We start from the raw sequence: 22,792 nt of genomic DNA on the forward strand, positions 1-22,792 counted from the left end.
AATTCTAGTGGGTGTTTTTTTTTTTTTTTAAAGATGTATGCTGTATATTCTGCCACAGAAAAAGAACAGTTCAAAGAAATTACTGAAAGCCCAAATATTGCCATGACGTTTATATCCAAGATGACATTCATGTCACTGTATGTAAACTTCTGACCACAACTGTATTAGTCTGTGTGAGACATGTTATACTGTTCAATATACAACTCTAGTCATTAGCTAGAAGCCACTCCGAAAATAATTAACATCAATCAATTATCAGGATGTCAGCTGCTTCTTCTAGCTATTTGGTTTCTGTTGGTTTATTGCTGCTCTGCTGTTTTTCCCCTCTCTCCCTCTAAATCCCTCCAAATTTCATCCCAAATTTCATACGAAAAATTTTTGAAATGAGACAAAATATTCCTGTGTAGCTGTTAAGTAGCTATACTTTGTGGGGTGCGATAAGTATAACATCTGGTAAACTGTTAGTAATTGCTGATATTTGAAAATGCAGGACAGGAGGGTAGGCTGTTATGTGAAAGCTTACATTTGACAAATACCACAAAATACGATAGTCCATGGAATGCAATGTGATTGGACATCCTCTCCAGGCACGACTGTACACTCATCCACTTTAACTACTGCAATACTCAAAAAATCTGACCCAATATTGCACTTCTTCAAATAGTACTATCTTGGTGAATGTAACAAAATGAATGGCAGAATAAAAATGTCTTAAATCTTGTAAAGTCTTGATTTTGAAACTCGAAATTGTCTATTTGAGGACATGTGGTGTGTTGGAAACGCTACACAATCTGGAATATGAACTGAAAAGGTTTCTGGAACTGTGGCCAAGAACGGTTCCTGAAGGGTCTTTCCTACAATGGAAAGTTCTTAAGTTCCCTGAAAAAGTGAATGTTCGATTAGACAGAACCCTGACTGTGCGCTACTGCTGCACGCAGTAGTCACTTCTCAACACTAGATGGCACCGGTGACAAAGAACTGTACTAGTGAAATCAAGTCTAGCATTCGCAAAAGCACTACTGTGAAGTGAAATCAATAAGAAAGTATTAGCAGTATATAAATGACATCATCCTGATTAAAAAGGCAGCTCATAGCCAGTGATGCTGGTCATGAGATCTATACTACTAAAGGAAGGCTGTCTGTCTCTCTGTCTGTCTGTCTGTTCACCTGTGCAAATCAACACAGCTGGATGCACATAGTAAATACTTTGCACATGGATTGGTGACGCCCTGGAGGGGCCCAAAACATGGGATGAGTGCTAATCCAAGACACTATTCATTTTCCATAGGCTACATGCTTGCGCTAACACGCTGTGCTAATCCAAGACATTATCGTTTCCCATAGGCTACATGCTCGCGCTAACACGCTGTGCTAATCCAAGACATTATCGTTTCCCATAGGCTACATGCTCGCGCTAACACGCTGTGCTAATCCAAGACGTTATCGTTTCCCGTAGGCTACATGCTTGCGCTAACACGTTGTGCTAATCCAAGACATTATCGTTTCCTGTAGGCTACATGCTCGCGCTAACACGCTGTGCTAATCCAAGACATTATCCTTTCCCATAGGCTACATGCTCGCGCTAACACGCTGTGCTAATCCAAGACATTATCATTTCCCATAGGCTACATGCTCGCGCTAACATGTTGTGCTAATCCAAGACACTATTCATTTCCCATAGGCTACATGCTCGCGCTAACACGCTGTGCTAATCCAAGACATTATCGTTTCCCATAGGCTACATGCTCGCGCTAACACGCTGTGCTAATCCAAGACATTATCATTTCTCATAGGCTACATGCTCGCGCTAACATGTTGTGCTAATCCAAGACACTATTCATTTCCCATAGGCTACATGCTCGCGCTAACACGCTGTGCTAATCCAAGACATTATTGTTTCCCATAGGCTACATGCTCATGCTAACACCCTGTGCTAATCCAACACCCTATTCATTCCCCATAGGCTACATGCTCATGCTAACACCCTGTGCTAATCCAACACCCTATTCATTCCCCATAGGCTACATGCTCATACTAACACACTGTGTACAGCCTCGGCAGGGAATCCCCTCCCCAACTTGCCTGGGAGTTTTGATTGTACGGGACCTCGCAATCAGCGCTCCTCACCAGAGACTTTCACTAGGACTGAGTTTATGTCACTGTGGAGACGTGGGGAGTGATTTATGTCATTTTGACAGAACACAGCGAAAACGTATCACGTGTCCACTCAACTCTCCACTTGGCCTTCTAGACCTGTTATACAAAGGTACCATTCAGAGGAAATCAGGTTCACGGGCAATAACTATTAGTTAGAAGGGAAGGAAAGCTAAAATCTAATTTCTTTCACCAGTTCGAGTTGAACAATGCATTATATCAACTTCTCATCAAGGAGACAATGAATGAAGAACAATGTAGGCATAATCAACAAGGAGCTTAAATCTAGGGGTCATTTCACTCTGTGTAATTATCTGCCACAACAATTACTGATTTGAACTGTGTATACAGTCTGGGCTAGAAAGAAATCCGCTCCAGCCTAGCATTATCATACGAGTGTGTATTTTTCTTACAGCTGTTGGTGGTGCTGTTGCACTTGGTTCTACAAAAATCTAAAATAACCTGCCTTAAATGGGAACTGAAGTCATTTTGAAACTTGCTTTATTTCTTAATTAACGTGTTATTCAATTACGTTTTCGGTTTCAGTAACCTTACATCGTGACTCGTATTGGCAACTAATTGCAATTAAATATTATACTTTTCGGCCTATTCGGTTTTTAGCCATGTTGAATTTAGTTCGTTTGGTCCACGGCAGGCGTCGCTTATCCGCGCGATCTTCACGAGACTTGTGCGAGACTTCGAAACGTCAAGTGTCAGCCTGGTGTCAGTGCCGCCATTTTGAAAACTATTTTCCAAACGAAATATTGCACAAAAACGAGTTTAAATGACGATTACTGCCGACTTTTTTCAAACTTTCCTGATTGCTATCAAAATAAACAAAAACTTCCGGCTTGATTATGTCAGCATTCAAAGGAGGGTGCGCGTGTCTTTCGGCAACGTTGGCAGATGTTGGTCACTTTTTGATTTCCGCTGTACGTTTTACTTCCGTCCTACGATGTCTCGCACAGGTCTCAACAAATCTCGTTTACGGCCATTGCTTTGACATATGGACTGATATATTACAGAGCATATTTCAAACACTCATAACTTGCTACAGCAGTGACAAAATGGCTCTCAAAAATGCATTCCTATATTTAATAAAATGAGAAATAGAATTTTGATGATAAAAAAATTTGCCTTCAGTTCTCCTTTAAGATATGTGTTAACAGGATGTAATCTGATATTAAACCTTATACTGATGTCTTTTTGTCTCTGAAACCCAAGGGGACTGTTTATACCATTTTATACTAGGCACCTCTGTTCTTTAGCCACATTTAAAAATAAAATAAAAAAAGGCTTAGTTTTACTGAACCATCACTTAGCATCAGAGGATCACAGAATACAGAACACTATTCCAAATTATTATACACGCAGGACACTTTTTCCATGGAATAAAAACATGTATTCTGTTCCCTTCTCGTGGGTTTATTGATGACATGCAATACTGTTATCATATCGCTTATACTCCATGTATTACGCCACTCTCCTCAATGGAGAATGAGCGTGTAATATTATAATATTGCACATTGGCGCTCATGTGAAAATCCAATGGCAAAACTTTTCTGTTGCACATGCGCACAATCCTTTCTTTGTCGGCCGGGAAAGAGAGAAGATGAGGCTAATCCAGTGCTAGGTTTAAGCACTAAATAAATAAACTGGAAACTGAAACTAAAGATGCGCTGAACACCCAAAAGGCTACCAAAACTTCATTAGATATTCTTCATGCATATTTATAAGAGAAAAACAGACCAACGGACATTGAAAAACTGGAAGAGAGGCACGTTGGAGATGTAAAACTTCCATGCTAGACAATGATTGTGACAGTTTGTAAACAAATATGGCCGCGAGGTTTGCTTCGTTAAAAGTGGAAGATTTTGAGAGAATTTTAGCTGCCAGGTCACTCCGTTGTGTGTAGCTGTCAATGTTGATTTTAAAAGTAACGAAGCAAATTACACAGGGAAAAAAAATAATCAGCTGGCCTGCACTAGCACTACACCAGCTGGAAGGTAACCGGACTGCCATGCTAACGGCACCGAGTTGCGGGTAAGCTCAGATTAGCCTTCGCTAACGCTACTGCTGAATGCTACGCCAGCTGGAAGTTAACTGGACTGCTGCACAAACAGCACCGAGTCGCAGGTAAGCTTGCATTGGCCTTTGAGAATGCTGATATGAAGAGCATGTGTATGTATTAATAGTAATAATAATAATCTCTCATCTCATCTCATTATCTGTAGCCGCTTTATCCTGTTCTACAGGGTCGCAGGCAAGCTGAAGCCTATCCCAGCTGACTACGGGCGAAAGGCGGGGTACACCCTGGACAAGTCGCCAGGTCATCACAGGGCTGACACATAGACACAGACAACCATTCACACTCACATTCACACCTACGGTCAATTTAGAGTCACCAGTTAACCTAACCTGCATGTCTTTGGACTGTGGGGGAAACCGGAGCACCCGGAGGAAACCCACACAGACACGGGGAGAACATGCAAACTCCGCACAGAAAGGCCCTCGCCGGCCACGGGGCTCGAACCCGGACCTTCTTGCTGTGAGGCGACAGCGCTAACCACTACACCACCGTGCCGCCCAATAATAATAATTTTTTCATGAGCTATCAGATATATTCCATTCAGCTAGCATGATATTGAATTCGTCTTTGATTCATTCAGTATCATGCTAGCTGAATAGAATATATCTGATATACCACTCAACGCCAGCCGATATTATTTCAATGTTTAATACAATTTAAAATGAGCACCAAATCTGCTGTCTTCGAGAAGATTCGCTGTTTCTTGCTGGTTTTCCATTTTAAAATGTGTGCGCGTAAGCCAAGATGCGTTCATTTGAAGAGGAAGCTCAATCCCATGGGCTGTAGTGTACATTCATATGTGGCAGGCTGAGCAGAAACATGCGGCCTGGGTTGAGTTATCGTTCTTGGATGGATGGATAAGCAGTGGAAGACCTGCAGCTGTGCAATATACACTGCTTTTCAAAACAGCTGCAGTGAACATAAAGCAGGGATGGGAGGTAAGACTGTTCATGCTCCAGCAGCTGCCAGTCATCAAACACACACTTTCCTATTCCACTTGGTTCTCACGATATTACCCATGCCGTCAGAGCCACAGGCACGGACCTCAAACCATGTAAGATTTAAAAAAAAAAAAAAAAATACAATGTACTCCAGTCTTAAAAAAGGGAGATTTTTTTTATTAGACAGCTGTATGAATTAGAAATGATCCCTTGTTTCCCATCTCCTCTCCCCAGCTGCATAATCAACACGTACATGGTAACTTTGTCTATTGCATAATTGGCGAGTGAGTGAAGCCCCATATGGCGGATGAGGTCAGGAAGGCCAACGCACTCCCCAGTGGTGCTCAATCCAGATGGACCGCACCTCAGCATCTACCCCGATTAGCTTAAAGCTTGTAAACGTGAACATCTTTAAATAGTTCAACAGTAATGAAATTAACACAGTTTCCCATTTACCTCAAGTGTAGTCAATAAATGAAGAAAGACATGTCCGATATCTAAAATTTACTTCACGGCCAATGACGTTAAGTAAGAAAAGCTTATTGCGCTTGGTATAACCACGTATAAGGCACATTTATTACTTTGTACATAGTTTGATAATCCTTTTAATTTTAAGTATTTAGGTATTCCACGAAATCGAGTCGTACATGAGCTGATAGCCGACGAGGCACGTAACACCAAGTTGGCTATAAGGCATGTATGACGAGATTGAATGGAATAACGGCTTTATTCTATCCACATTCACTGGATTTTGAGAAACAGCTTTTTTTTTTTGCAAATTTGATAAATAAAAACTTTATACAAAACGTCTGACAAAATCATTTCCACTTAGAATGTAAAGAAACCGGCGAAATGATAGTAGCAATTTGTGAAAAACGCAATAATAATAATAATAATAATAATTCTTGAAAAAAAAGTGCTCTTTCCATCAAATACTTTCATTCCATATTTTGTTGCTTGTTTTTTGTATTTTTTTTTTTTTTTGGGGGGGGGGGTTGTTTTCGAGTGTTTTTATTTCGTCCTCGGCTGGTTCAGCAACATCTCATTATCTCTAGCCGCTTTATCCTGTTCTACAGGGTCGCAGGCAAGCTGGAGCCTATCCCAGCTGACTACGGGCGAAAGGCGGGGTACACCCTGGACAAGTCGCCAGGTCATCACAGGGCTGACACAAAGACACAGACAACCATTCACACTCACATTCACACCTACGGTCAATTTAGAGTCACCAGTTAACCTAACCTGCATGTCTTTGGACTGTGGGGGAAACCGGAGCACCCGGAGGAAACCCACACGGACACGGGGAGAACATGCAAACTCCACACAGAAAGGCCCTTGCCGGCCACGGGGCTCGAACCCGGACCTTCTTGCTGTGAGGCGACAGCGCTAACCACTACACCACCGTGCCGCCTGGTTCAGCAACACGCGCCGCCATTTTCTTCTTGTTCTTTAGGGTTTTTGTGGCAGTTGTTAAACCAACTTAAAGGTGCATTAGTGCCACTGACTGGGCCGGAGTGTAGAACAGGTGATCTCGGGGGGGGGGGAACTATTCTTTTAGCCATTTCTGTTTCTTTTAAATACTTGATAAAGTGATGTATCTGACTTGATGCGCTCTGCCATTTTGTTTTTCTCTACTCTCGGTATATGAGCTGATATCCTTGTAGTAGAGTAGCCAACCAGAGCGCACGATTGCTCCTATCCAGTGAAAGTGGATAGAATAAATAGTAACTGTCTTGCTCCAAAATACTGATTGCGTCACTGTGTTCAAAAGTTTGTTTTCCCATCTGAAACCAGAGGTGCCAACAGCCAGTCAGATTGCAACCTACAAGATCCTGAAGCTTGTGGCCAGAAAAGTGTACAAAAGTTGAAGTTGGGGGGTGGCTAATCACCCTTTCTTGCATCTGAATAGCTGAATTACGAAGGACGCAGCTCAACATGGCCGAGACGAAGGCATGCAAAGGCGCCATACTACTCACGTCTGACCACAGAACGCAGCTCAGATATTCACGCCTAAGGGCAATTTAGAGTAGCCAGTTAACCTCACTGCACGTCTTCGGACTGTACACTGTGCTGCATTGTGAGTTGTGGGTGGAGCCACAGACGCGTCATCATTTCTGATATCTTTTGCACGTTTTTTCTAGCCACAAGCTTCATGAATTTCAAGGCTACAGTTCTGCCTTCCAGCTTTTGACCACTATGACGAGCTTTTCGGAGTGAGGCAGTCAGTGGACTGGCAAAAGTTGTCTAAATTCAGCCAAGATATTAAAGAGCTTTGTTTGAAGCAAAAGGTCTGTGGTCGTCTACCATCATCTAATTGGCTCTTTCTGTAAAGTAGGCGGTTCTTGGCAATTTTTTTTTCCTCCTAGATTCTCTCGTGCACGTTTGAAATCTAGCTTCTGAGAGACTCGTATAATGCAAACTGGAGGCTGTATGGCTACACGCTCACTTGTTAGCAACATTTGTTTTATAGTAATAAAAAAGAAACAACATCTTGGTTGATGGACTACATTTGGGGGCGGAGAGGGAAAGCGTGTAAATTTCATTTTTGGCTGTTCCTATTAACCTGAAATTTTTTTTTTAAATTGTGACTATATCAGGCTTTTACTTTACAATTAAAACGTGGTAATCAAAGAACAAGACTGGAAAATAATTGTAACTATTATATTGGTGTATGTAAATAATTAATATAATGATATAATATCCCTCCCATATCCATCCCACACCCCATATACAGTCATATATTAACACCGGAAAACAACAAAAAACGTGGCTTTTACTTGCTCGTTAAAATGCGGATGTACTGTATGGCTATATTTTGTTTCCACGTGACTTAGGACTTTCACACGTGATGTTGTTGCTACAAGTACGTCATAGTCACTGGCAAGTACAAACATCACTTAATTGCCACATAACCAGTTAATAGTATACTGATAAAGATAAACTATAAAGATTTAATATTTCAACAATAGACAACAATTGAGATGCAAAACGGATCAGTTTTGACTTGGATCTTCTTGCCCCGGCTCATGGGTCCCTGGACCCTCCTTTGGTCGCAGCTTGAAAAGCACCATACTGACGACTCCTTCCTTGTACAGTCCATTCCAGCTCTGTGTTCTTTTCTTCCTTTCATTTTATCCTGAGGTCTCCTCCTCCTCCTCTCACAGTTTAAACAGGACTCCTATCCATGTCGAACTTGATTTATTCCTCTTTCACACATTACTACATCACATCTGCAGGGTCCCAGGACTTTAGTGATGGGGGCGGGGTTTAGCGGCTGATAGGAAATGGACCATCTCTCCCTAATTACAATACGCAGTGTTTTTTGTCCTTGAATCATGTGTCACAGGTGTTGATTTGTCCACATCTCATCAACACACCTGTGTGTCGATCATTCGAGTGCTCTCAGATGTTCCGGTCCCTCTCGATGCATGTGGGGTCCCGAGCGTCAGGGCAGCGGCAGGTGAAGCCACTCGGCCGCGGCAGACACAAGTGTGAGCAGCCGCCGTTATTGGTTGAGCAGTAGTTCCTTTCACCTGGCAGAAAAGTGCAACCACAAAATTAACACAGGCGTGGATTAGGAGTGTCAAAAATAGTGTCGCATGATTATGTAAGGAGCACAGCACGACTGGATGTGCTGTGATAGGAAAGCAATCGACGACAAATAACATTTATTTTAGTTTTTCAGGATGTTTTTGAAGTGTTTTATTCCTCTTAAATCACAGCCTATGGATATTTATTATTCTAGCCACAGTCACTGGATATGAGCAATTGTGCGCTCTGATTGGCTACTCTACTACTAGGATATCAGCTCAAATACCGTGAGTAGAGAAAAATAAAATGGCGTAGCGTGTTGCTGAACCAACCAAGGATGAAATTAAAAACCCTACTCGAAAACAAAACCCTCCAAAAAATACAAAAAAAAGCAACAAAATATGGAATAAAAGTATTTGATGGTAAGAACGTATCTTTTTTTTTTTTTTCAAGAATTATTATCTCATCTCATCTCTAGCCGCTTTATCCTGTTCTACAGGGTCGCAGGCAAGCTGGAGCCTATCCCAGCTGACTATGGGCGAAAGGCGGGGTACACCCTGGACAAGTCGCCAGGTCATCACAGGGCTGACACATAGACACAGACAACCATTCACACTCACATTCACACCTACGGTCAATTTAGAGTCACCAGTTAGCCTAACCTGCATGTCTTTGGACTGTGGGGGAAACCGGAGCACCCGGAGGAAACCCACGCGGACACGGGGAGAACATGCAAACTCCACACAGAAAGGCCCTCGCCGGCCACGGGGCTCGAACGCGGACCTTCTTGCTGTGAGGCGACAGCGCTAACCACTACACCACCGTGCCGCCCCAGAATATTATTATTATTACATTTTTTATAAATTGCTCCTGTCATTTCGCCGGTTTGTTTACATTCTAAGCGGAAATGATTTTGTCGGATGTTTTGTATAAAGTTTTTATCTGTCAAATTTGCAAAAAATAAAAATGCTGTTTCTCAAAATCCAGTGAATGTGGATAGAATAAAACGGTTATTCCACTCAATCTCGTCGTACATGGCTTATGCGCCTCGTCGGCTATCAGTTCATGTACGACTTGATTTTGTGGAATAATTTGATTATTAATTCGTACATTTCATTCACTTATAGTTAATGCTTAATGTTGGGGAATTTCAGTAATAACACCTATAAACAGATGTTTCATCAGCTCATCTTTTTTTTCCCCTCTTTGAAGGTAAATGTACCGGCTGTTACTCAAATCACAAATTTATATTAATGTGCTTGTTGTAATGTGTTATAGTTTCTCTAGTAACAATTCACAGACTCGTGTGGTAGACATGCCACATTATCTGGTCTATTTTAGTAATAAACTGATGTGCTGCTATTTAACAAAAAAAAATGCCCAACAACGATTATTTAATATTTAGTATAAATATGGAGGTGATTGTAGGAAATCGCACGTGCTGATTGGTCGAGAGAGGCGGTCTATTTCTCGATAATTACCTCGAACGCCTCGGCAAAATGGCAGCCAGTTGCTTCGTCACTGTACATGAAGAATTATAAATGATGAAAGAAAATGCTGTTCCTAAAAGCACTAAAGATGCTACGAAATTTGGTCGAAAACTGTTCAAAGGTGGAATTGTGATTTTATTTAATCTATTTCAGAACAAAGTATTTTACAGTGGTGCTTGAAAGTTTGTGAACCCTTTAGAATTTTCTATATTTCTGCATAAATATGACCTAAAACATCATCAGATTTTCACACAAGTCCTAAAAGTAGATAAAGAGAACCCAGTTAAACAAATGAGACAAAAATATTATACTTGATCATTTATTTATTGAGGAAAATGATCCAATATTACATATATGTGAGTGGCAAAAGTATGTGAACCTTTGCTTTCAGTATCTGGTGTGACCCCCTTGTGCAGCAAGAACTGCAACTAAACATTTCCGCTAACTGTTGATCAGTCCTGCACACCGGCTTGGAGGAATTTTAGCCCGTTCCTCCGTACAGAACAGCTTCAACTCTGGGATGTTGGTGGGTTTCTTCACATGAACTGCTCGCTTCAGGTCCTTCCACAACATTTCGATGGGATTAAGGTCAGGACTTTGACTTGGCCATTCCAAAACATTAACTTTATTCTTCTTTAACCATTCTTTGGTAGAACGACTTGTGTGATTAGGGTCGTTGTCTTGCTGCATGACCCACCTTCTCTTGAGATTCAGTTCATGGACAGATGTCCTGACATTTTCCTTTAGAATTTGCTGGTATAATTCAGAACTCATTGTTCCATCAATGATGGCAAACCGTCCTGGCCCAGATGCAGCAAAACAGGCCCAAATCATGATACTACCACCACCATGTTTCACAGATGGGATAAGGTTCTTGTGCTGGAATGCAGTATTTTCCTTTCTCCAAACATAATGCTTCTCATTTAAACCAAAAAGTTCTATTTTGGTCTCATCCGTCCATAAAACATTTTTCCAATAGCCTTCTGGCTTGTCCACGTGATCTTTAGCAAACTGCAGATGAGCAGCAATGTTCTTTTTGGAAAGCAGTGGCTTTCTCCTTGCAACCATGACATGCACACCATTGTTGTTCAGTGTTCTCCTGATGGTGGACTCATGAACATTAACATTAGTCAATGTGAGAGAAGCCTTCAGTTGCTTAGAAGTTACCCTGGGGTCCTTTGTGACCTTGCCGACTATTACACACCTTGCTCTTGGAATGATCTTTGTTGGTCGACCACTCCTGGGGAGGGTAACAATGGTCTTGAATTTCCTCCATTTGTGCACAATCTGTCTGACTGTGGATTAATAGAGTCCAAACTCTTTAGAGATGGTTTTGTAACCTTTTCCAGCCTGATGAGCATCAACAACGCTTTTTCTGAGGTCCTCAGAAATCTCCTTTGTTCGTGCCATGATACACTTCCACAAACATGTGTTGTGAAGATCAGACTTTGATAGATCCCTGTTCTTTAAATAAAACAGGGTGCCCACTCCCACCTGATTGTCATCCCATTGATTGAAAACACCTGACTCTAATTTCACCTTCAAATGAACTGCTCATCCTAGAGGTTCACATACTTTTGCCATTCACAGATATGTAATATTGGATCATTTTCCTCAATAAATAAATGACCAAGTATAATATTTTTGTCTCATTTGTTTAACTGGGTTCTCTTTATCTACTTTTAGGACTTGTGTGAAAATCTGATGATGTTTTAGGTCATATTTATGCAGAAATATAGACAATTCTAAAGGGTTCACAAACTTTCAAGCACCACTGTATGTGACTCGGCATTGATAAGTGGCAAGTCTGTGCTGTGCCTTTATTACATTTGCATGCTGCTTTTGAAGTTTGAAATAAATTATTTTTTAATACGATTTTAAAAAAATATATCTCACCTGTGTATTTATACTAAAACAACTATTTGCCTCCGGCTCAGTGAATATCGGTGAATAATAACCAAGACACTTTACCTAGAAACCAATACTAAACAGAAACTATAATCCTCTTTCCTGAATAAATTTAAAAATTGTAATCATTGGCAAATTGCTGTTCTATAAGAAGAATAAAACACTTTTGGACATGCTGTTATTAGAAAATAATCACATTCAGTGTAGTAACAGTACCCCTGCTTTGTGATGTCACTGATTTCTTACATATACGATGGTATACAGCTATAGGAAAAATAAGAGGCCACCATTAAAATTATTTTTAATTTCTTCCATAGCTGTATATTTTGACTCTTTGCAATATTTCATCATAAAAATAAAAGGAAGGATAATGACGATTGTTCTTGAATATCAGTCTCTCCTTAATAAAAACTGAAAAAGCCAAACCTTGAGGGCATTGTGGGTACGTGGTGGTGATGCCATACACGCGTGATCTCTTCTGAGGCAGGAACTCATCCACCTCCTTCCCTGCCACGTGGTCCACAGATACCACAGCTTGCCTAGAAAGGCAACACACACAAACGTTCAGTCATGACCATGTAGAGCAGTGTTAACTGAGCAGTCGAGGTGGAGGAACATTGATCTGTGGGTTAAAGGTCAAGTGAAGCAGCACATTCCAGTGCGAGCAAACGGAATTCCTAAGAGGTCGGAACGGACATAAGAGCCACCATTCAGATGTGGCTGACTGTCAGCAAAACTGTACATTATAAGAAATAGCAAAGCAGACTCGATCATTAGACTGAAGCCTCTAGGATTTGTTTAAAAAAAAAACTTCTGATTCTAGGGAATTTTCTTCTGAAACCTTCTATACTGCATAAACAATATTATAATCAGACATGAGTGTATAATTGTTTTAACAACAACACTTCAATTCTACAGCCGAGGGCAATAATAATAATAATAATAATATAATTTATTTCTTAAAAACGCATATTCAAGTAGAAATCTCAATGCTTTTTACAGTAAGAATCATAAAAAATACTCAAGATACGAATAGCTAATAAAAAAATAATAATCATGGTGGTTAATCACTTAAACAAAAATATGTCTTTAACTTTAGATTTAAAACTATCTATTGAAGGAGAGTCTTTAAGCTCAGCAGGGAGAGCATTCCAGAGCTTTGGTGCTATTACAGAGAAAGCACGATCTCCATAAGTTTTTGTGTATGTGCGCGGAACAGCCAAGAGATTCTTCGTAGTGGACCTCAGACATCGAGTTGTAGAGTAATCGTTCAAGAGACAAGTTAGGTACTGAGGTGCAAGGCCATTACGTATTTTATATGTCAGTAACAGGATCTTGTAGATTATTCGATCTTGAACTGGAAGCCAGTGTAACCTCCTCAGAATATCTTGGATATTATCATCAGGCTTTGGTCTTGCAACAACTCTGGCAGCAGCATTCAGGACCCGTTGAAGCTTGTTGATCTCATAAGCAGGTAAGCCATACAACAGGCTGTTACAGTGGTCCACTCTAGAGGTGACAAAAGCATGGACCAACTTTTCGGCTTGGTCTTGATCCAGATATCGTCGAATCTTAGCAATGTTACTCAAAGCCATAAAAGACGCTTTGCAACAATTAGTAATCTGACCCTTTAGAGATAGATTATGATCGAAGCCTAGATAGCAAATGATGTTATTTCAATGTTGATATTTGGTCAAGATGGTTGATTTACAGTTATAGTTGAACACTGATGGTGGATCAACCATTAATCAACCACTGATAAAATCAAAAGTTGAAAAAATGTGTTCGAATCAACGTAATGGTTGAAGGAAACATTTGATCAATGTTGAATATATGTTGATTTTGTTGTCATCATACTGTACACTGCACCACTGGACGGGAGCCTGGGGTGCACTCTGGGTGAGACCATTTTGTGGGAGGGGGGTTTCCTATATTTCATTGAATTTCATTTATTTAATTTAGAATTTTAATAGAGCACAAGGAACTATGAAGAATAGATTATTATTTATGGTTATGTGCAAATCTTGTGTGTGCAACATGTAAGGAAAAAACGAACAGAAAAACAAACGTCTCCGTTTTCTACCGTACCGGCCGCTATTTGGAATGGTCCAAATAACCGTCTCTCAGAAGAGCTCGAGCTCCGCGGCTTACCCAGCAGGCCTTCAGCGAATTGGTGAAAAATTGGCTTCGGTACGCCCCTTGGCGTGTCGGGGGGAAAGAAAAGGAACTAGATGTAAGTGAACTTGATATTCCTAAATTGCTGTTTTGTAAAAGTAAGAGGTGATTTGTAGTATTTGCTGTCTGCAAAACGTTCTATCATGAGCACTGACATAAATGTTGCCTCTGCTTCTCCCACAGCCTCCACTTCAGGATTCATCTCATCTCATTATCTCTAGCCGCTTCATCCTTCTACAGGGTCGCAGGCAAGCCGGAGCCCATCCCAGCTGACTACGGGTGAAAGGCGGGGTACACCCTGGACAAGTCGCCAGGTCATCACAGGGCTGACACATAGACACAGACAACCATTCACACCTACGGTCAATTTAGAGTCACCAGTTAACCTAACCTGCATGTCTTTGGACTGTGGGGGAAACCGGAGCACACCCACGCGGACATGGGGAGAACATGCAAACTCCACACAGAAAGGCCCTCGCCGGCCCTGGGGCTCGAACCCAAGACCTTCTTGCTGTGAGGCGACAGCGCTAACCACTACACCACCGTGCCGCCCCACTTCAGGATTGAAGTCTTTTTTTTTTCCGTTGTTACTGACACAATAAAACAACAATAACAAACAATCCCTCTTCTGTTATTTCATTCAGTAATTGACAAATATGTATGTATGTATGTGGTTGTATGCAGTGTTTGATCTGTCTGTGTAGGCTGATAGACACCCATGAAGTAACTCTGAATGAATAATAAAAGTAATTATACTCTATTAGCATATGTACCTTTTAGATAATGGTCAAACAGATATCGATTCAGTGTCGTGACATGTCAATTTCCATTTAGATGATGGTTGAATCACCATTGATTCAGTATATTATTTCAACATGAAATCAACGGAAATTTAAATGTAAGTTTTTATTTAGATGATGGTTGAATCACTATTGATTCAATGCTGATAGGGTTGAAAATTCAACGTTCATTCAACCCAAATTCAAGGGGACACTTTCAATATCATTTCAACATTATTTCAATGTTTTCTGTCAAACACTATTTCAATGTTGATTCAACTGATTTTTGCTATCTGGGAGAGAACCAGCAATCAGTTTAAAGCTAGACTGCCTTTCAGATTTTTCAAGTTCAGGTCATAAAAAGAATTTCCTCCCCCCGACACCCAATTATTTTTGTTTAGTGGACCGAAAGCTACTGAATTTGAATCACAGACTTCCAATTTTATTCGTGTTTTTTTTTAAACAGAACAATTAATGAACTTGGGGCCATGTGGCCCTAAATTCTCCGCTATTTTTCCCTGCTTCACCATGACCCAGTTCAAGACACTACGTCATGCATCACATGGTGGGCTTTCCCCATTCACTCAAGGCATTGTGGGATACAAATTTGAAACAGGAGAGAAAAATGGAGGACGCGAATGAAACGTGAAAGACCGACTACAGTAACGGAAAGCGAGAAGAAAAGACATTATGTTCTATACGAAGGAAAGGAAACGCAGGACCAAACTAATAAATATCGGCAGTCAGCGAGCACCTCGGTGTGATCAGCTGTTCGTTTAGCGACAGAATGACGTGACCGTCCGTGCACATGCGCACGTGGACTTCCTCTGTCTGCTTGACTGTGCAAAGCGAGCGATTTCATGCACATTATTTGCTCGGGAATCCTTTCAAATTAAACTTCCCAGCCCCAGAATGGACTGATATATTTTGAGATATTACAGAAATAAACATCTCACAATGACCAAATTTCAGAAGGAACTAAATTTCACCGATTTTATGAAATCGAAAGGCCGTCTCGCTTTAACTATATTTTTAGCATTTAAACACATTTGAATGTTCAGTGGTTGGCAATATGAGCTGTAAAACACTTTGGGACATATGTCTGTGAAGATTCTCAATCATCCAGGTCATAGTAAACTGTGGGTGGTAGAAATGGGCAACTGGACTTGCTTGAAGATTCTTGAAAACGTTTCACCTCTCGTCCGAAAGGCTTCCTCAGTTCTGTCTGACTAATAGGGAGTATCAGATATTTATCCTCTCCTGGATCAGAATCAGAATGATCCTATTAGTCAGACAGAACTGAGGAAGCCTTTCGGACGAGAGGTGAAACGTTTTCAAGAATCTTCAAGCAAGTCCAGTTGCCCATTTCTACCACCCACACTTTGGGACATACAATTATTGGAAAATATTCAACTTGTGGATGGTAAAAGTAACTCTACCTCACATCAGGCTGCATCATTTCACCCTGTCAGTGATTATTTTTCTTTAACAACACATCCCATTGTGTTTTATTCCTTGCATATTACTACAATAATGCATTCTTTTTTTTGCAGATATTTAGCAGACTCGTAGTACTGTGCAAAAGTCTTAGGCACGTGTAAAGAAATGCTGTCGACCAAAAATGGCTTAAAAATAATGAAATGAAATGTTTCAGCGTTTAAAAAAAATACTATAAACATAATAAACCTCTATGTTTGCACATTGTTTGTTTGCCTCTCCTTTTTTTTTAAATGTTATCTTCATTTTTCACTCTACCTTTATATTTTGCATTCCATATGCACTTTATATTTTATATTTCATATTATATATATATATATATATATATATATATATATATATATATATATACACACTGGGTGCGATTTGCTGGGGGGGATGGTGGGGATCATCCCCCCCCTCTGGTTTTTATCTCTGCTGAAAAAACAGGGTCGCAGGCAAGCTGGAGCCTATCCCAGCTGACTACGGGCGAAAGGCGGGGTACACCCTGGACAAGTCGCCAGGTCATCACAGGGCTGACACATAGACACAGACAACCATTCACACTCACACTCACACCTACGGTCAATTTAGAGTCACCAGTTAACCTAACCTGCATGTCTTTGGACTGTGGGGGAAACCGGAGCACCCGGAGGAAACCCACGCGGTTAATAAATCAGATTTGTTTAATAATGATTACATTTGTTTCCTTACATAATTGTTTTGCTTAAAGAAACGAAATGCCATTCTTACACTAAAATATCATGATACGTAGCACGATACGCTGATCATGTATCGCGATACAAAAATTCTTATGATACCCATCCCTATCAGATACAAAAATTTTTTTTCCTGTAACATTTAATTTTGTGCTGGAAAACGAATGTCTGGAACTCTAAAATGTTTTTGTAATGTTTTGACTCGATAATGTAGACGTCATAAAATAGAAATCTATAACAGAGTTTGTATGAAAAAAAAAGTAGAGTGCCTAAGACTGTACATGGATCACAGTGAAGTCAAATCAAATAAAAATAATAATAGAGATTTTCACTCAAAGTATCAAACAAAAAAATGGTCTTTGTATGCATGTGTACCTTCTCCAGTCTGTGTAGTAAAGGTTTCCTCCGTAGGAGACAATGTCGAAGGGGTATTCCAGTCCCTCCACCACCTTTCTCCTCAGCCGAGTGTACGGATTAACGCACTCCACCTTACGTATCCCTGTGACATACACACTAATTATTATTATCTAATTATCCCAGTCACTTCAGTCTGAAAGAATAGATTACGTGATTTTAGTCGAGCTAAATGCCTGGGGTTATTCAAATGAAATCGCCAACCTGCATCTGCCCAGCACAGCTGCCTGGTATGAGGCTCAAAGGACAGTCCATTAGGGAGTTGGATGTCATCATTCACAAGTACAGTCCTGTCTGTACCATCCATGTTGGACATCTCGATCTTGGGGCTGTCTCTGTTCCAGTCCGACCAGTATAGACGTCTGATAAAAGCGAGAAGGAAGAAACAAGAACTTTTTGTATGACCGTCATGGTTTGCTCATTCAGTTTGACAGGTATAAAGAAGCATGACAAATATTTAGTCTTTCGTTAATATGCCTTTCTCATTAAATAGTGGTGAATATGTTTGGCCCACAAAAAAAAAATCATACAGCATCAGTTTCAGAGGTTATAGGCATCTGAACTCGGCGCATACCCATTGACAGGGTCAGCGATAATGGCCCTGGGGTTTACGAGGTCAGTGTCAAACAGCACACGTCGATGCTGTCCGTCTAGCAGAGACACCTCGATCCGGTCCAAAACGGAGTCTGTCCAGTACATGTTTCGAGACAGGTGGTCGATTGCTATTCCTTCAGGACTTCCTAAATCTGTTAGCATGAAGGGAGAGAACATATCTTTAGCGGTATCTTTATCTGGCACACCAACTACCCTGACAAAAAAGAAGTTTATTCAAGTGTGCTTCTAGTATACTTCTTTTAAACTAAAAAATAAGAGAGTATGCTTTCAGTTTACTTTTAATTTACTTATCAGAGATGTACTTAATAAAGTTATTCGTCTCATCTCATTATCTCTAGCCGCTTTATCCTGTTCTACAGGGTCACAGGCAAGCTGGAGCCTATCCCAGCCGACTACGGGTGAAAGGCGGGGTACACCCTGGACAAGTCGCCAGGTCATCACAGGGCTGACACACAGACAACCATTCACACCTACAGTCAATTTAGAGTCACCAGTTAACCTAACCTGCATGTCTTTGGGGGAAACCAGAGCAAACCCACACGGACAATATGCAAACTCTGCACAGAAAGGCCCTCACCAGTCACAGGGCTCAAACCCAGACCTTCTTGCTGTGAGGTGACAGCACTAACCACTACACCACCGTGCCACCCTTTAATAAAGTTATACATAAGTATACTTGGCTTATACTGAAAAGTATATAGAAAAGTCGAAGTATATTAAGCTTAAACTTTTGATCAAGATATACTTAACAAAAGTCTAATTACAGTATTCATGGATGCAAACGGCGCGCCTTTTGGCGGATGCCGCCTTTTTCACGGCTGTCTGGGGGACTTGTGTGAATCGTGCAGATCCAATGAGGTGTTTTTTTTTTTTTTGGGGTGGGCGTTGGAGTGTCTGATTATAATTTCATCAAAGTAAAGTCTGTATTAAAATTACTAAATAAGCAAATGCCGTTACAGTCCATGAAACATAGGAAGTATAAGTATGAGAAGAAAACAGTAAATCAGAAAGCTGCGCACGTAAAGCCAATTGGCTGCGCGCCATTATCTGCTGCTGGCTGCACTTCACTGCACGCGCAAGGATTTCCATCAGTCCAATGTAAGTTACGCAAGTTACGTAAGTGGCTTTACGTGCGCAGCTTTCTGATTTACTGTTTTCTTATACTTATACTTCCTATGTTTCATGGACTGTAACGGCATTTGCTTATTTAGTAATTTTAATACAGAATTTACTTTGACGGGGTGTCGTGGCTCAGTCGACTAAGGCGCCATACCATAAATCCGGGGACCCGGGTTCGATTCCGACCTGAGGTCATTTCCCGATCCCTCCCTCTCCAGCTCATTTCCTGTCTCTACACGGTCCTATCCAATAAAGGTGAAAAAAGCCCCCCCCCAAAAAAAATAATAATAAAAATTTACTTTGATGAAATTATAATCAGACACTCCAACGCCCCCCCCCCCCCCCCCCCCCCCAAAAAAAACCTCATCAGATCTGCACGATTCACACAAGTCCCCCAGACAGCCATGAAAAAGGCGGCATCCGCCTAAAGGCGCGCCGTTTGCATCCATGAGTATTAAAATATTTGTGCCTTATGTTTAAGGTGGGGGGGCAGCACGGTGGTGTAGTGGTTAGCGCTGTCGCCTCACAGCAAGAAGGTCCGGGTTCAAGCCCCGTGGCCGGCGAGGGCCTTTCTGTGCGGAGTTTGCATGTTCTCCCCGTGTCCGCGTGGGTTTCCTCCGGGTGCTCCGGTTTCCCCCACAGTCCAAAGACATGCAGGTTCGGTTAACTGGTGACTCTAAATTGAGCGTAGGTGTGAATGTGAGTGTGAATGGTTGTCTGTGTCTATGTGTCAGCCCTGTGATGACCTGGCGACTTGTCCAGGGTGTACCCCGCCTTTCGCCCGTAGTCAGCTGGGATAGGCTCCAGCTTGCCTGCGACCCTGTAGAACAGGATAAAGCGGCTACAGATAATGAGATGAGATGAGATGAGAATATGTTCTTAATCCTGAGTATCTGTTGTTATTTTGTGAATTCTTACCTTTATAACTCCATTGTAACTTAAAGGAGATACGCAGAACCATGGTGTCACTTTTTGTTTATAAATGCCTTGAGACCTCAAGAATGGCACAGAAATAGTTTTAAGCGTGAACAATAAATCAAAATATAGTAATTTTTACGGTTAAAATGATTTATATAGGTAGCGGTCCAAGTGAATGACCTTGACATCTGTGACGTCACAGCAAGAAGTCTATCGGTCTCATCGCCATTTTTGCTAAACTAAAACACAGAGCTAACTGCAACTTTGATCTTCCATTTTGAGCTAATTTATCGCCATGCCACATAGATGTGTTGCTGGTCAGTGCAGCAACACGACAGAAGGTGGATTTATGTTGCATTCATGGCCCAAGAATGTTCAAACTGCAAAGATTTGGATGCGTTTTGTGAGAAATTCACAGGCACATTTTATTGATGACTCGTATGAAACCTCTAATCTGTTGAGGAGCATTGGCTCTAAGCCCGTATTGAAAGAGGGTGCAGTACCAACAATTAAAGGAAAAGAAAACTACAAGAAAAGGAAAGTAAGTTCAGTTGCACCAGTTCTCCCGGAGTGTGAGCCGAGCAGTAATGGCGGAGTACTCAGTATGGAGAAAATGGAGAATGAGTGGACCAGTCGTCAGATTTCTCCACTGGATATGTTTGCCTCAGCAGCAATATCTCGCCCTTACGTGGAAGAAGTGAATGAACGAAGAACTGAAAGTCAGATTGTTTTGAAACAATCGGCCTTCAAGAAGAGAGAACACAGACGGGTAAGATGCGACTCTCATTTAGTTACATAACAACAAAAAAACACTCGTCGTTTACCTGCATTTAGATTAATACATGTAACTTGTATTGTGTATTTAAGTTACCGGTATAAGATTATTTAATTTGCTTCAGAATGTGATTGTCCCAGTTCATCTGATTATTTAATTAGCCTTTTATGTTTTATCAGTGAAAATGCATGCATGTACATGTCTGTTGCATAAGTTATAACACCCTATCCTGTTTTAATGAGAGTCACATGAGACTGTCAGTTCAATTCCATCCAATCCTCTAGACGGCTTTGTTCTCTGGCTTTATTTCATAAGGTGGGGGCCTCCGTGGCCAACGTGTTACTATTGGATTCACTTTCCGATGGTTCGAACCGATACGGTTCTACGTGTATAGCAGTAGCATGTACAGACACTCCAATTTCAGGACTATCACAGTCAGATGTATTACTATCTGAGGAATCCGAAGAATCTCCAATAAATCCAAACGAAGAGGCCATTGCAACCACTCTCACTTGCCAAGTCTGGCTTTGGTCTATAGCACCGGTTCCCGCTATGATGTCACCCGCCCAGGGCTGGCTGGCTCAGCGGGGCAGCTCGAATGCCGATTTTAACTCTCTCTCAAAAAAAAAAAAAATATATATATATATATATATACACACAGTTATGTTCAAAATAATAGCAGTCCCTCAACAGTAGCAAGATAAATCACTGTTTTTGTTAAAATTTCAACCTTTACACCGCAAGCAAGTTTCTGGAGGGTATAGTAAAGGTATAGAAAACCAACAGACCCAACAGGCCTGTCGTGCATGCTACTGATTCTGTGAAATTGAATGATTACCTGAAAGGGGTGTGTTCAAAAAATAGCAGTGGTGAGTTCAATTAGGGAGGGCATTGATTTTGTGAAAAAAAAAGGTGTTAACAGGTGGTCCTTATTTAAGGATCAAGGCAACTGACATTGCATATGCTGTCTGTCCTGCATTGGTCCTGAAAAACCAAGTAAAATGGGTCATTCAAGACACTGTTCTGATGAAGACCGGCTTTTAATCAAGAAATGGATAAAAGAGGGGAAAACCTACAAAGAAGTGCAGAAACTTATAGGCTGTTCAGCTAAAATGATATCAAACGCTTTAAAATGGCAGCCAAAACCAGAAAGACGAGGAAGAAAAAGAAAAACAACTTCTCGAATGGATCGGAGAATAACCAAACTGGCAAAGGCTCAGCCAATGATCAGCTCCAGGAGGATCAAAGAAGATCTAAACTTGCCTGTGAGTACTGGTACAATCAGACGACGTCTATGTGAAGCCAATCTACCAGCAAGAAGCCCCCGCAAAGTCCCATTGTTAAAGAAAAGACATGTGCTGAAGCGGCTACAATTTGCCAAAGAACACATTGACTGGCCTGAAAAGAAATGGCGTAATATTTTGTGGACAGATGAAAGTAAGATTGTTCTTTTTGGGTCTAAGGATCACAGACAGTTTGTCAGACGTCCTGCAAACACAGAATTCAAGCCACAGTACACAGTGAAGACTGTTAAGCATGGTGGTGCAAGCATCATGATATGGGGATGTTTTTCATACTACGGTGTTGGTCCTATTTACCGCATACCAGGGATCATGGATCAGTTTGAGTACATCAGGATACTGGAAGAAGTCATGTTGCCATATGCTGAAGAGGAAATGCCTTTGAAGTGGG

General features: G+C 41.1%; 1 protein-coding gene across 1 annotated transcript in view; it reads right to left on the bottom strand.

Moving 5' to 3' along the window:
* Window positions 1-5,340: 5,340 nt before the first annotated feature.
* nid1a (nidogen 1a) overlaps window positions 5,341-22,792 on the bottom strand; it is a 99,098-nt gene continuing 81,646 nt past the window's right edge. The window contains exons 16-20 of the mRNA XM_060941042.1: window positions 18,248-18,419; window positions 17,878-18,035; window positions 17,635-17,758; window positions 12,537-12,649; window positions 5,341-8,714 (exon numbers count right to left, since the gene is read on the bottom strand). Coding sequence (XP_060797025.1) covers window positions 8,584-8,714; window positions 12,537-12,649; window positions 17,635-17,758; window positions 17,878-18,035; window positions 18,248-18,419 — 698 coding nt within the window. The 3' untranslated portion in view covers window positions 5,341-8,583. The remainder of the gene's footprint in view (window positions 8,715-12,536; window positions 12,650-17,634; window positions 17,759-17,877; window positions 18,036-18,247; window positions 18,420-22,792) is intronic.

The sequence above is a fragment of the Neoarius graeffei genome, chromosome 15 (assembly GCF_027579695.1).
Source record: "Neoarius graeffei isolate fNeoGra1 chromosome 15, fNeoGra1.pri, whole genome shotgun sequence".
Lineage (NCBI taxonomy): Eukaryota > Metazoa > Chordata > Actinopteri > Siluriformes > Ariidae > Neoarius > Neoarius graeffei.